Source organism: Gracilinanus agilis, chromosome 4 (assembly GCF_016433145.1).
Source record: "Gracilinanus agilis isolate LMUSP501 chromosome 4, AgileGrace, whole genome shotgun sequence".
NCBI lineage: Eukaryota > Metazoa > Chordata > Mammalia > Didelphimorphia > Didelphidae > Gracilinanus > Gracilinanus agilis.
Window position 1 is genome coordinate 361,874,327 of NC_058133.1, and position 14,592 is coordinate 361,888,918.

Sequence of the window (14,592 nt, forward strand, 5' to 3'; positions counted from 1 at the left end):
GGTCCTAGGTTCAAACCCGGCCTCAGCCACTTCCCAGCTGTGTGACCCTGGGCAAGTCACTTGACCCCCATTGCCCACCCTTACCAATCTTCCACCTATGAGACAATACACCGAAGTACAAGGGTTAAAAAAAAAATGCAAATTGGAAACCTCAAGTAAAAGAGATGCCATTTGTCCTACGCTTTGAAAGAATCCGGGGAATCTAATATAAAGTGCTTAGCCCTCCAAGAGTTTCTAGAGAAAAATTCATATACCTGCAAAAAGGCTTTAGATAATTACAAAACAAACATTAGTAAATTAAATCAATACTATCTGAATGAAAAAAAGGTCTAATTAACATAGGGTAGCACCCTTGATGGTCTCATCTCCCACTCTCTATATATCTGGACTTCAGTATATTTTTAATATTAGAGTCTAAACTTCTGTCCAAAGATGTGGATGCTGGACCTGTACTGTTGGTACCAATCAGAAACAAAAGAAAGTTTGGGGTGAAGAACTGTAATAAGCCAAGAGGGTTCAACAACACTTGAACTCTCTGAGGACTCAACCTCTCAATTCAAGTGGGAGTTTCAGTAAGTAGCCCTAGGAGAAGTATCACAGTGGGTCAGCTCTTAACCTGTTAGGCTACCTTACCCCTTAAAGTCACAAAGATGACCACCAGTTCTTGCCTATTTTTTAAAAAATATATTCAAAGAGAGCATCTATGTGGCACAGTGGATAGAGCACCAGGCCTGGAGTTGGAAGGAAATGGGTTCAAATCTGGTTTCAAACACTTCCTAGCTCTATGATCCTGGGCAAGTCACTTAGCCCTATTTGACCAGCCCAGTGCTAGGGCTTTCAAGGTGAGCAAGGTGTAATGAATACAGTAATGAATATAAAAGTCAGAAAAGCTAGGCACAGATCTCACTTCTGACATATAAACTATGTGATGACAGGCAAATTCTAAGCCTTGGGCAACTTTCTAAGACTTTTAAGTTACAGATGGTTATCTGCTTTTAAGGATGAAAATGATAGGTCACCTGACCTACTGACAGCTATATAATAGCATATATAACTAAATGTTTTCTGTTTTCAACAAAAGCTTTCAAAGTAGAATTTAAAAGGAAATAACTTTCTCCTAGAACTTTTATGCTTAGAATATCAGCAAATATGCCAAATAACAATTGGCAAATAGACAGAATATAGGTACTGACTTTTCAATTCTGATCCCTAAGATTTCTTTACTCCTTCAGCATTTTCTCCTCTGAAAAAAAAGGGGGGGTGGGGAGATGTAGGACTAGACTAAGAAGACCCATAAAGTATATTTCAGCTCTCAGTTTCACGATTTTTCTGTATTGTTGCCTCTTGGGGACAGCTGGGTGGTACTAGAGTCTTGAGCCTGGATTTAGGAAGATCTGAGTTCAAATGTGGCCTCAGATACTTCCTAGTTGTGTGACCCTGAACAAGTGACTTAACTCTGCTGGCCTCACTTTCCTCATCTGTAAAATGAGGTGGAGAAGGAAATGGCAAACCACTTTAGTATCTTTGCCAAGGAAACCCCAGATGGAGTCATGAAGAATCAGATATAACTGATAAAAGGACTAAACACACACAAAAAATTGGTGCTTCTTATGTCCAGAGTATTATGCTACAAAAGAAAAAGATGCAAGAAATATATCTTGTATATATTGAGTTATAGAGATCTCCTTCATTAATAAAAGGTAGAGTGTGGTATAACTGTACAAGGAAGTACAGAAAAAGTACTCTGAGAACTCAGAAGTGAGAGAAATCACTTCCAACTGGAGGATTATAGAGAAGGCTTCATTGAATTTAGCCCATTGTCCAATACTTAGCAAATGCCCTCTGGTATATAGTAGGTGCTCCACAAATGCTTTATTGTCTGGATATGGCAATGAATATTGGGCAAGAGTTCAAAAGGTAGAAATGCAAGAGAGTTGGAGGTCTGAATTTAACTAGGAATCACCAAAGGCATAGAACCCGGAATGTATTGAGTCCTCCTGGGGAAAAAAATGAGTAGTACAGTTTGGGCTGGGCATAGGGTAAATGAAAGGGAGTAGGGTGAGATTAGGCAGAAAAGGGAGTTTTATGTCAAATTGATTTAACAAATGACTGGTATCCAGTTAAGGGCTGTAAATACATCAAACTGGTGTTGATCCTGATAAAGTGTTGATGTTGAATGTTAGCTGATTATGGAAATTCAGTTCTTACTCAATTCTTTAAGTTCCTAATTCTCTGCTGGGAATTTTAGGTTGTAAGGGATATGGCTGTTAACTGTGGGGAGCCACCACGGTTCTATCCTATGAACTCTCCTCCCTCTAATACTATTTCATTTGGAGAGCTAAGCCGCTCTCATAGAATTAAAGATCATCTTTATGCAGTTGATGCTTAGATTTTTATCCACTCCTAACCTCTTGAACTGCCTATTAGACATCTTGAACCAGATGTTCTGTAGACATCTTAAAGTCAACATATCTAAAACTGAACTTATGTTTTCTCAAATACCCTCCCATCTTCCTAATTTACCTATTATGCCAGGGGTTTTTAACATCCTTCCACGCATCCAGGTGTACAACTTAGGTGTCATCTTTAACTTCTTATTTTTCTCTTATCCTTCATATTCAATTTGTTGCCTGTTGATTTTATCTTCATAACCTCTCTCACATACATGCTCCTTGTCTCCTCTGCCATTGTCACACTCCCTTCTTTCCTCCTTCACTCCCTCACACAAGACCTTCTTTACCTCATTCCTGGATTGTTGCAATAGCTGCTGACTGGTCTCACTGCCACAAGTTTCCTCACATTCCAAGTCTGTTCTCTATTCAGTTGCCAAAGGGATCTTCCTAAAGTGCTAGTTTGAGCGTGTTACCACCCCTACTCAGTAAATTCCATTGGTTTCCTATCATTTCCAGGAAGGCTCCAGGAGCCCTCTCTACCCTTTCAGACACTTCATACCCAACCACCAAGACACTGTTCTTGCTGTTCTTTGTTCTAGACACTCTATCTCCTAAATAGGGAGATTTTCCTTAACTGTCCTCCATGCCTGTATTTCACTCCTTTCTCTTCTCTGCCTCCTAGCTTCAAGTTCCAACTAATATTTTACCTTTCATGATTTCCCTTAATTCTAATTCCTTCCCTCTGTGGATTCTCTTCAATTTATCCTGTTTATAGCTTACATTTACCTACTTTTAAAAAATATATATATTGTTTCCTCCATTAGACTGTGATTTTCTTTGCTTCTTTTGTATCCCCAACACTTAGCACAGAGCCTGGCAAAAGTAGATTTTTGAGAAATTGTTTACTGACTGATAATGCAGATTTCTTTGACATTCACCACTAGCTTGCCCTGCTGCCAAGTGAAATAGTCTACAAACAGTAGTTAATAAATTCTTGTTGATTGTTAGAATTCCTGAGTATTCAAAAATGGAACGTTCTCTAAAAATTTATTGAGAAACCTTATGGAGTTCTTTTTTTTTTCTTTAAACCAGTGATTCCCAAAGTGGGTACTACCCTTGATATCCAAAAGAGAACCTTGAATTGTAATTTGATAGTTGCCAATCAGTATCTATCAAGCAACTAGATGATGAGGTGGATCAAGTTTCAGGACCAGAGTCAGGAAGACTCATCTTCCTAAATTCAAATGTGGCCTGACATTTACTAGCTGTATGATCCTGGGCAAATCACTTAACCCTATTTTCCTTAGCTTCTTCATCTATCAAATGAGCTGGAGAAGGAAATGGCAAACCACTCTATTATCTTTGCCAAGAAAACCCCAAATGGGGTTATGAAAAATTGGGAGTGACTGAAAAAATAATTAAACAACAAATTATATCTTGTAGTATTTAGCTGGGTAGGGATCCTAGAAAACATTTATAAAATAGGAATCCCATCTACAAAGTCTATGCCAATCTCTTCTTGAATACCTCCAATTGTAGTTAATTACTTTATCATCCAGGACTTTTTATTGTTCATTCATTTATTCATTCAACAGGTGCATGCTAATTTCCTGACTTAAATGTTACTTTGACAGAAGAGAATACAGATGTATTTAAAACAGTCCTTTCCTTCAAAAAACTTACAGTCTTTTGGAACCTTGTCTTATTCAACAAGCTCTTACTATTGTGCCGAAATCTGCCTCCCCAACTTCTACTCATTGTTTATAGTTTTGCCCTCTGAAGCTACATAGCTGATGGAAAAGAGAGAGTATGGTTGTAATGGGCAGAACATTGGACCTATAGTTAGTGGATTTGGTGTTGAATCCCATCTCTTTGCCAACAGCTTATTTGTGACTTTGCAGTCACTTAATTAACCTCCCTGTTTCTCAATTTTCTCATCTGTAATAGGAGGGGTTTGGAACAGGCTATCTCTAAGTCCCTTTCAGTTCTAATAATCTGTGTCTCTTCCATTCCCTCTTCTATGTGACAGCTACTGATGGTACATTTTTGTAAAAAATTAAGTGGCTAACAGCAGCTGCTTAAATGGGTTACCCAATGACAGTGACTGTAGCAGTGCTCTGACTGAAGAGACTTCAGAAAATATAGAAGACTGGACTGTAGAAGGCATAAAAACATAGCATCCCCTCTTTCCCCAGTTACTATGGACAGTGAATTGAAGATTGACTAGTTCAATAACATTTTTGGTTATCCCAGTTCTAAACTATTATAGCCTAACTCCCAGACCTCAACATATAACTTTTTGTGATTGTTAGTTTTGACCTCTTCTGCTTTAGATACAGCTTATTCTCTCACTCTCTCTCAAAACTGTTACCTTCTGTTTTAGAGTCGATAACTAAGTATCGATTCTAAGACAGAAGAGCTGTAAGAGCTAGGCAATTAGGATTAAGTGACTTGCCCAGGATCACATAGCTAGGTAGTATCTGAGGCCAGATTTGAACCTCTGACCTTCCATCTCTAGGTTTGGCTTTCTATACATGGAGCCATCTAGCTACCCCTTACTTATTCTCTCTTGCCTTTTGGCTCACTACGTATAATGATGTTAGGTCTTGGTCTAATTGTACAACCAAAAAAATAACTTCCTAATGGACAGGTTTGACCTATGTTATTTACTACTCAAAAACATCTAGTGGCTTCCTATTTCCTATGTGATAGAATATAAACTTATTACCCTGGCATTCAAGGCCCCCTGCTATCTGGCTCTCACCTTTCCAGTAATTTTACATTAACTCCCCTTCACACACTATATTCCAGCCAAATTGGATACTTACTTATTCTCTAAACTCGTTTATGTTTACCTAAGTTCATCTTGGCCCATCAGAATCCTTCTTATTACAGTATTATACATCTATAGCTCTGAGGGATCTCAGAGGCCATCTACTTCAACCACTCTATTTTGCAGATGAAGAAACTTAAGGCCTAAAGGAGATAAAATGATTTGACTCTAGATAGTATGCATCAGAGGTTATATTTGAGCCAGGTCCTCTGACCTCAAAATCAGTAGTCTGCCCTGAGCCATACTAATTGGGGAGAATAGAAGAGTTCTAAAAGAGGATAGACAAATGCCATGTATGTTTGGCAAAGGTATTTTGGGAAGGGGAATATCCCTTGCCAAATTAAAAATTTTGCCACAGACTCTTGCCATTAAAAAAAAACCCAACCCCCCCCCAAAAAAACATAAAAAATGAAAACAACTGATCCTTTTATTTGAAGATGAATAATCATTTGTTTCAGTATTCAAATATGAATGAAACATCTTTTCCTCTTTTGAAAAATTTTCCTTAAGTCAGACTACTTTCAAATGGAAAAGACAGTAATGTTTGGAAGGTATTTTATTTTGCCTGTTTATATAATTTTAGTATAAAGGTTTCCCTCTAGCTCTGAATTCCCCACCTGATACTAATGTCACTTCTGTATCATATGTTTTTCCTATGTCTAGGTTCAGTGGAGGAGAAGTTAGAAAATGTCTGGCTTTGGTTTACTTTCTTGTGACTATTAATAAATGTTGAGAGCAAAGCAACACTTTCCATTAAAGACTGTTGTGAATGGGAGGTTAGAAGCAAAGAAAAATCTTATCACTTGTCATTTGTTTTCTATAGCAATGAAACTAGTTGACTCAGCTTTTGAGATAGGTGTGACTTGATGTCAGTTTTCACCACAAGCTTTTTAATATTGCCATTGTAAGGAGGGGAAACCACCACTGCTACCACCACCCTGTAGTGTCTAAAGCAGTCCTAATGAAGCTCTCATTTCTGGGTGTGTATGTGTGTGACATCTTAGTGACTCTTTCAAACTCCTCTTAATTAGAACTTTGGTATTCTGGAGAGATTTACTTAATCCTCCTGTAGATGCAGCTTCCTTAGGCAAAATATAGCTGATCCTTTAGCTGATTCTTAGAAATGTTCTTATTGAGATAAAACTGAGGTCCTGCAGAATGAGGAGACCCTGGGGAAAAGATGCCCACATGTTAGCCAGGTACTACCATTCTTTCTTCCTAGGTTGCCAATTAAAAAAAAAAAACACAGTTCAATTGATACTCTGAACCCATAGGGTTGGACTTATTTTTGTGCCCAAGGAACAGTTGTAACCATGGTTTGCCTGAGTGGTAAACAAATGGGAGCATAGGTTGGTAGTACTTCTGGCCTTTTAGCCAGAAAGATAAGCATTTCTCAGCTGTCATCAGTACCTGTTTAGGATCTATTGTATGAAGCATAGTACTAAGCACAGTGGGTGCTCTTTATTAGAAGGTATCACTTTATTGGAGGATTTTAAAAGTATGATTGTTCTTACAGTATTTGAAAATATATTCTGAATCTTAAGTGAGAGGAGATGAATCGAATTGTGAAGCATTTTAAAGGAATCTTTATGTTAAAATAAGCTTGAGTCAAAGAGGAGAGAATTTTTAGAAACATTTCCTATTTTTTGTCTGTTTTATATTTCTTTTAAAAAAGTAACTAATCCATTCATTTGTTACATTAAAGTTCCCAGATATCTCCATCTCTCTCTCTCCCTACTGGCACTAGAGAAGACATTTAAGAATGTGTATGTGTGTATCTCTCTCTCTCTCTCTCTCTCTCTCTCTCTCTCTCTCTCTCTCTCTCTCAATATCTGAATAGATATAATAAAACTTCTTTCTCAGTTCTTTCCATTTCTTTTTGAATAATGAACTCCTCTAAAATGCTGTTAGTGTTGTCTGGACAAACAAATCAGAGAACAGTCTTCAGAGGATCATGGAGCACTTTTTTAAAGAAGCTAACTCAATTCAGATGACCTTTCCTCATATGCCTTTGAATTTTAAGAATTAGTAATTTTGGTCAACTGAAAAAAAAAAAAGCACCCCAACCCCACTACAACACAATTTTGATGGCTTTACCGTCATCTTATGCCTGCCTTTTGTTCAGGTACTGTGCAAGGTGTCTATCTGGCTTTGATATACTGTTCAACAATTAGACTATTTTGATGTACTTGAAAATTTAATAGTTCACTCTTTGCAAATAATTATCTCTAATTGCAGAGCACACAAACCTTTCATTCTTTTTGCATATCAGTAAATGAAAAATAGGCATGAATTTTTAAGATTTGGGTGGGAGTTGGGTTTTTTTTTCCTTCAAAAGAAGCATGGCATTTTTTAATAATAATTAATAATTAATAATTTAATAATTAAGAGTTTTTGATACAACCCACTGATAAATTTAGTTTAACTTTGTCAACCTGAAATAAAGGGGACTGCTAAAGTAAGAACAAGAATCTTTAATCAGAGACTGAAGTGGAGGAGGGATAGAAGGAACAACAGTGACTGTAGGAGTGTCCATCATGAGGCACGGAGCAGGTTTTAAATACACTTCAACCAGGAAGAGTGATGAGAGTGAACAACAATGGGGAAGAGTGACTAATATTTGGTGAGATTAAGAGCTCTAGATGTGATTAAAGTCAGATCAAATCAAAGAGTGGTAGGTTTCCAGGGATATCACAAGACTTGTTCCAACCATGAGGTCAGTGAGATTAAGGTAGCCCCTTCTGATAACTACATTTAATTCTAACATCATATCTATCTTACATAAAGACTCATTTAAGTTTTAGTCTCCTTAGTATGAATATAACAAGTGAATCCACTTGTTATAAGTGAACATTAGTGAAATCTGAATGTGATATCTAACATTATTAAGGACATGGGTCCTTTGCTTATACCCTTTTTTATACTAGACTTTTCCAGAGAAGACCTTGGACTGAGGATGGAGCTGCCCTAGTTCCTTTGATTTCTCTTACCTCACTGTCTTTTACTTATAACCTGCAGTTAAAGATGAAGAGTGAAGCAATTGCATTGGAGCTCATTTTTAAATATTTTGTATTTTTGTTACTGTCTGTCTTATCAGAGTGTAGATGCCCTTTACCTTATTTTTCCTTCTGGTAGGGGTAAATGGAGTTTTAAGTGAGATTCATTGAATAAATGTATAATGAAGAAGATTTTAAAATTACTTGGTAAAATATAAAATGTTTAAAAATGTTAGGAACATGTTAAACCTCATTAGTCTGCTTCTGCTAATTGGGAATTTTTGATTGTTTGGAGAAAATTGTGGGAGAAAATTTAGCATTACTAAACAAATCTTTTATTGGTATCATAATCATAGGATTCAGAACTAGAAGAGATCTGAGAAATCTAGTCCAACCTCTTTACTATACAAATAGGGAAACTTAGTTCTATTGAACTCTATTTCTAGATTCTTAGAATAAAATTTACACTTGACAGCCAGTGAGAACCCTTTTCCACCAGTTACCTTAGACTTGTTTTCCTTAGGTTTTTCCTCTCAGATCCTTTTGTATAGATTAACACTTGCTATTAACAGACCTTTTAAGGTTAGTAACTGCGCTATTGTCCTAGGGTGCCAAATTTAATGGATTCTTGGAGTACTTGTAGTCTTTCAGCTGTTATAGAAACTATTGAGCTGTTAGCAATTAATTAAAATAGGAAGCTGCCAGATGGCAGGCTGTGATTAATCATTCTGCTGCCTGCCCCATACCTTAGCTTTTCATTCTACCCCAATGGCTGTCTCTGCAGCAGCCTTATTCTAGTAGTGTTCAAGAATTTCTCTCTTCTACCCTACTTAGGCATTCCCACCCCTCCTCCCCCCATAAGTATCTTTTTTGCTGTTTGTCTTGTGTGTGAAAACTCCTAATTAATGGCTCTGACTATCAAAGACAATATAGATTAATGTGAAGATTTCAAGCAGAATGCTTAACCTACACAAGAGAGTAAACTTTATATTTTAGAAGTCAACATTTGTATATAAAAATGGTTCATATGCTAAGAACAAAACATTTCTGTAACTACTTTACTATTGGGTCATACTTATCTGTGATTTTGACTTTTTCATTTACTCATTTTAGTCTCCCTTCTAAACAGGTTGAATCACAAGAGATTTTCTATATTATCAATTTATTACATGTGCTGAAATATTGGTAAGCACTACTGACCTATTTTTATGGCCTTTTTCTCTCTCTTACAGCTTGGGTGAGTTCACTGTGCATGGGAATGATCTTTTTCTGCTGTCCTATAGTGAGTGTATTCACAGATATATTTGGATGTCGGAAAACAGCTGTTGTTGGGGCTGCTGTTGGGTTCATTGGACTTTTGTCTAGTTCTTTTGTAAGGTAAGGATTCTTTTTTCTCATATTTGAATGTCAAGAATTGTTTGATATCCTAAAGTAACTAATTTCTCCCTTATAAGTAGACTAAACTTTCAGGTTCTATAAAACAAAAATCAAATTCAGTCACAGGAGCAGATTAGAGTTCCCTTTTTAATATCCTTTTTTAAAAAATGAAAATATCCATTAATCTTCACAGAAGAAACCCCAAGCGCATTCTTTCTTTGCTTTTCTGATTTAAATCAGTTAGAACTCAATGAAGCAAATAATGAAAGATGGAAACCAAGCTTATTTCTAAAAATAATAAGTTAGTGAAGGCATGGTTCTTTGAATTCTTATTATCATAAACTGGAAAGCATCCTTAGGAAACTATAAATGGAATATTATTCATTTTAGGGGGTAACACAACAAGTACCATTCTGAAGAGTTTGATCATTAAGCTCAACAAATTATTTGATATTTTCACAAACGGTATAGAAAGTGTGTTTTTCATCAGTTATTCCAATCCCAGATGGGATGACATTGTACCTTGGATGGGAGGATTGAAATTAGGGATAGTCAATGAGTACTTTAAAGAAATGAGCAGAAACAACATAGAATGAAATTCAGTATGAATAACACATACTTAGTCATACTAAGAAGGAAAAAAATTAGTACAGAAGAAAATGTACAAGGAGAATTGTAGTAACAATGAGTCAGCAGTGTCTTTTTTTTTAAAGAGCACCATATTGAAATAAATCTAAGAACCATAAAGCTATCTCTTTATTTTTGTAGTGATGCTTTTTTTCCCCATAAAAGTTTTTTTTCTTAAATGTATTTTCATCTATTTCTAATAATTAATGCCTCAGAGAGGCATGATAGTGATTTTGAGTTTCTAACAACAATATCAGTAGAGCATAAGTTAGAGCAAGTCTTATTCATTTGGAAAGGCTTTGAGCGATGGACTGTTTGTATCAGTCATCCAGGATCCAGAATAGAAAAGTTTATTACTGGCTCATTACCAGAAGGCTTAGTATATATGATGATGAATTTTTCCAGCCAGAGCTATACATGAAGATAGCTTACTAAGGTATAGCAAGTGAAAATGATAGATTAATTAATTGAGAATCCACACCAGTGTTTATTTCCATGTATGAACAATACTGGGTAACTGGTACATTTTAATTGAGCCAGTGAAATTAATGGTAGTATGAAATCTGATAGGAGTCAAAGCCAGCTTATGTAGATTAGATCTCTTTAATTGGAATATTGAGTCTAGTTCTGAGCTTCACAACTGAAGAATGTGGAGAACTTGGAAAGATTTCAGAGGAAAATCACAAATAATATTAAAGTTTGAAAAGACCTGTGAGGAAGGTCCAGAGGTGGAACAAGGCTTGGCTAGGTTTTAAAATTAACGTCTGTGTTTTATTATTCCCTAGAGACTTTTGAGCTATCCAAGTGATCTGACTTAGTAGAAAATCCCTGTGTACCATGGAGAGTAGAATTCTTTTTGGCATTTAAAATATGTACATTTATGAAAAGTAATATTAAAAAGTGTTGCACCCTCCTGTGTGTTGTACCCCTGGTGACTGCTTGCCTGCTTGCCTTTTTTTCCCTTACCTAGTTCTGACTCTGGGAAGGGCTGAATGAATTGGAATTATTGTGAGAAAAGTGAGGGAATTGTAAAAGGTTATGTATATAAGAAGAATCACTGTGAATAACAGATTATTTATGATGTATGTGATCAAATATCTAGTAATATTTTTATAATGTGTTAAAACAAAAGTTATAATCTGAGAAATAAAATAATATTGACTATCTTGGAGTTAGAGAGCATCTTTTTTTCAAAATTATTCAGTTTTAGTAACATTCCAAAAAAATCTGATTCAGCAATCATTTTTAAAGCACTTATGATATGCTAGGCATTGTGCTGGGTGCTAGGAATACTAAAAAAAAAATGAAGCAATTCCTACTCTCAGGGAACTTTCATTCTACCAAGGGAAACATGTATATACAATATATTCAGAATAAACATAATATAACTATAAAGTTGGTTAAGGATTTGGGAGGGTAGTATCATTTGGGTTTTAGAGAGAATCAGGAATGATTGAATGTAGATGTTGTTTGATCTATATCTTAAAGGAAAAGCATGATACTATGAGGCTGAGATGAAAAAGGAAATGCATTTTAGGCATTGAGAACCAATTGTGCCAAGGCAAAAGGAACAAAGAAAAGGACAGTTCAGTTGTTCTGTAGAGTTTGGGAAGGTGGGTATTTAGGTGTCACAATGGTTAGAGTGCCAAGCCTAGAGTCAGGAGGACCTAGGTTCAAATTTGGCCCCAGATAGCTTTATGACCCAGGTCAAGTCATTTAACTCTGATTGCCTAGATCTTGCCACTCTTCACTCTTAGAAATGATATTAATGGGGCAGAGTCAAGATAGTGGCTTAGAAGCAGCAGAAGCTCAATCCTCTGTGACTTTCCTTCCACACCAAAAGCAAAAATAAGTGTTTCAAAATAGATAGAAAGCCAACCTCAACAACAAGACAGAGTCTAACCTATTCCATTAAACCTAAAAGGTATGCAGATAAAATTGAATTCTCAGGTATAGTGGAAAGATCCAAGACCCCTCCCCCACCTACTATCATGAGAACTGTGGTAGGACTCATGAGAACTATGGGATTCCAGGGCAAAGGCTGCAACCCCAGTGGAGTACCTTGGTACCACCACAGGAAGCTCAGGGCTCTGACAGAGATGGCTGGCAGAGAGGAGCAGAAGGGAAGGGCTTCAGTATACCTTCAGCTTCCATACCTTCACTTTCACCTTCAGCCTCTGATGGCAGCTGGGGAAGATTTGGCCTCAGGGAACATTAATTCAACAGGTCAGCTCAACTGGCCTAATTCAGTTTACCAACAGAGCAGAGAAGAAGCCCCTTCAGGGCAGAAAAGCTCAATCTCACAGATCTAGCAAATAAACAGAGGAGCAAAAATGCAGCCCATAAGGAGGAGGAAAGAAGGAAAATATGAGTATATAACAGAAGAAGAAAAAATGAAATTACGATCAACAGCTTCTATTGTGGTAATGAACATAGAACAAATGGAACAGAGGAGAACCAAGGAACAGCAAGAAAAAAATCAGAAACTCCAGTGAATTGGACTCAGGCTCTGAAAGAGCTAAAAAAAATAATTCAAAAAACAATTAAGAGAGGTTGAAGAAAATTGGAGAAAGAACTTAAAAAGCAAAATAGGTCATCTCAAAACAAATACACATGAACTAAAACAAGAAAATAGTGTCTTAAAAGCCAGAATTGACCAGCTCAAAAACAAGGCAAAGAAAGTAAAAGATAAAAACAATGACTTACAAAGAAAAGTAGATCAAAAGGAAAAGGAGGATCAAAAAATAAGGGATGAAGTTCAGTCTTTAAAAATTAGAATTTAACAATTAGGAGTGAATGACTTCACAAGGCAGCAAGAATTGATAAAACAAAATCAAAAGAATGAAAAAAATTCAAAGAAAATAGGAAACACTTCATTGATAAAACAACTGAACTGGAAAAGAGATCCAGGAGAGACAATTTAAGAATTATTAGACTACCTGAAAATCACAACCAAAGAAAAATCCTGGACAACATTCTACGGAAAATTATCCAAGAAAACTTCCCCAGTATTCTTGAACAAGAGAGTAAAATAGAGATTAAAAGAATTCACAGATCACCTTCTGTATTGAATCCCCAAATGACAACACCCAGGAATGTTATAGCCAAGCTCAAGAACTTTGAGATCAAGGAGAAGATACTACAAACTGCTAGAAAGAAATAATTCAGATATCATGAGCCATAGTCAGGATTACACAGGTCCTGGTTGCATCTACACCGAAGGACTGGAAGGCATAGAATATGATATTCTGGAAAGCAAGGAAACTGGGTCTTCAACCAAGAATCAACTGTCCAGCAAAATTGACTATATTCTTGCAGGGGAAAGCATGGACATTTAATAAAATAGAAAATTTCCAAGCATTCTTGAAGAAAAGACCAGACTTAAACAGAAAATTTGATGCCCAAATACAGAAGTGATACTAAAGTAGAAGGCAAGAGTTTAAAAAATAAAGAATATAGGAAGTAGAAAAAATAGAATATGACGAGAAAGATAAATTGGAGCCAATTTCCAAAGGACTTCAAAAGCCAAACAAAAGACAGACATTGTTTTATCCTATAGGCAATAGGAAACCAGTGGACTTTTTACTAGGGAGGAGAGTATCGTAGTTAAATCTGCAATTAAGGAAAATAATTTTGATAGCTGTGTGAAATATTAGAATGGGGAGGAACTTTAATGAGAGAGGATATTGCAGGAGGATTATTGCAGATAATTTGAGAGAAGTGATTAAAGGCCTGAACTAAGACTGTGCCTGAGAAGTAGAGTGAAGGGGTCAAATGTGAGAGAGGTTATAAAGGTAGAATTAGCAAAATTGAGAAACTGGATATGTGAGATGAGGGAGAGTGAGAAGTCAAGGATTATGCTAAGGTTGGGAACCTAGGCAACTGGGGAAATGGTGGTGATTTGTATAGCCTGGGAAGTTAGGGAGAAATGTAACTTCTTATTTATTGAGAAATCCAGTTTGAAATGTCCAATAGGCAATGAGTTATATGGGCCAAGCATCATGTTAGATATTTAAGGTAAGACAAAAATGAGACTATCGCTATTCTTAAACAATTCATTCTAGAATTTTTTTTGTCTTTATCTTCCATTCCCGCTGCCAACAACATCTTCCTCCCATATATATCTTTAAGGTCTCAAGTGAGGATAATTTTTTATTTTATTTCATTTTCTTAGAAACAAAGTCTAGAATCTAAACAGATGTCTCCTTTGTACCAAAAAAGGTCATATTTCTTCTATTTAAAGTGCCTCATTAGTATGTAAGATAAAGGGGATGTCACTAGGTCAGTGATGGGCAAACTATGGCCCACAGGCCAGATATGGCCCTTCTCCTTCATAATCTTTCAGTCATTAATAGGGCTTAGTATC

At 36.3% G+C, this 14,592-nt stretch overlaps 1 protein-coding gene across 1 annotated transcript in view; it reads left to right on the top strand.

Annotated features, from left to right (window-relative positions):
* SLC16A10 (solute carrier family 16 member 10) overlaps positions 1 to 14,592 on the top strand; it is a 131,137-nt gene that overhangs the window by 59,387 nt on the left and 57,158 nt on the right. The window contains exon 2 of the mRNA XM_044676717.1: positions 9,455 to 9,599. Coding sequence (XP_044532652.1) covers positions 9,455 to 9,599 — 145 coding nt within the window. The remainder of the gene's footprint in view (positions 1 to 9,454; positions 9,600 to 14,592) is intronic.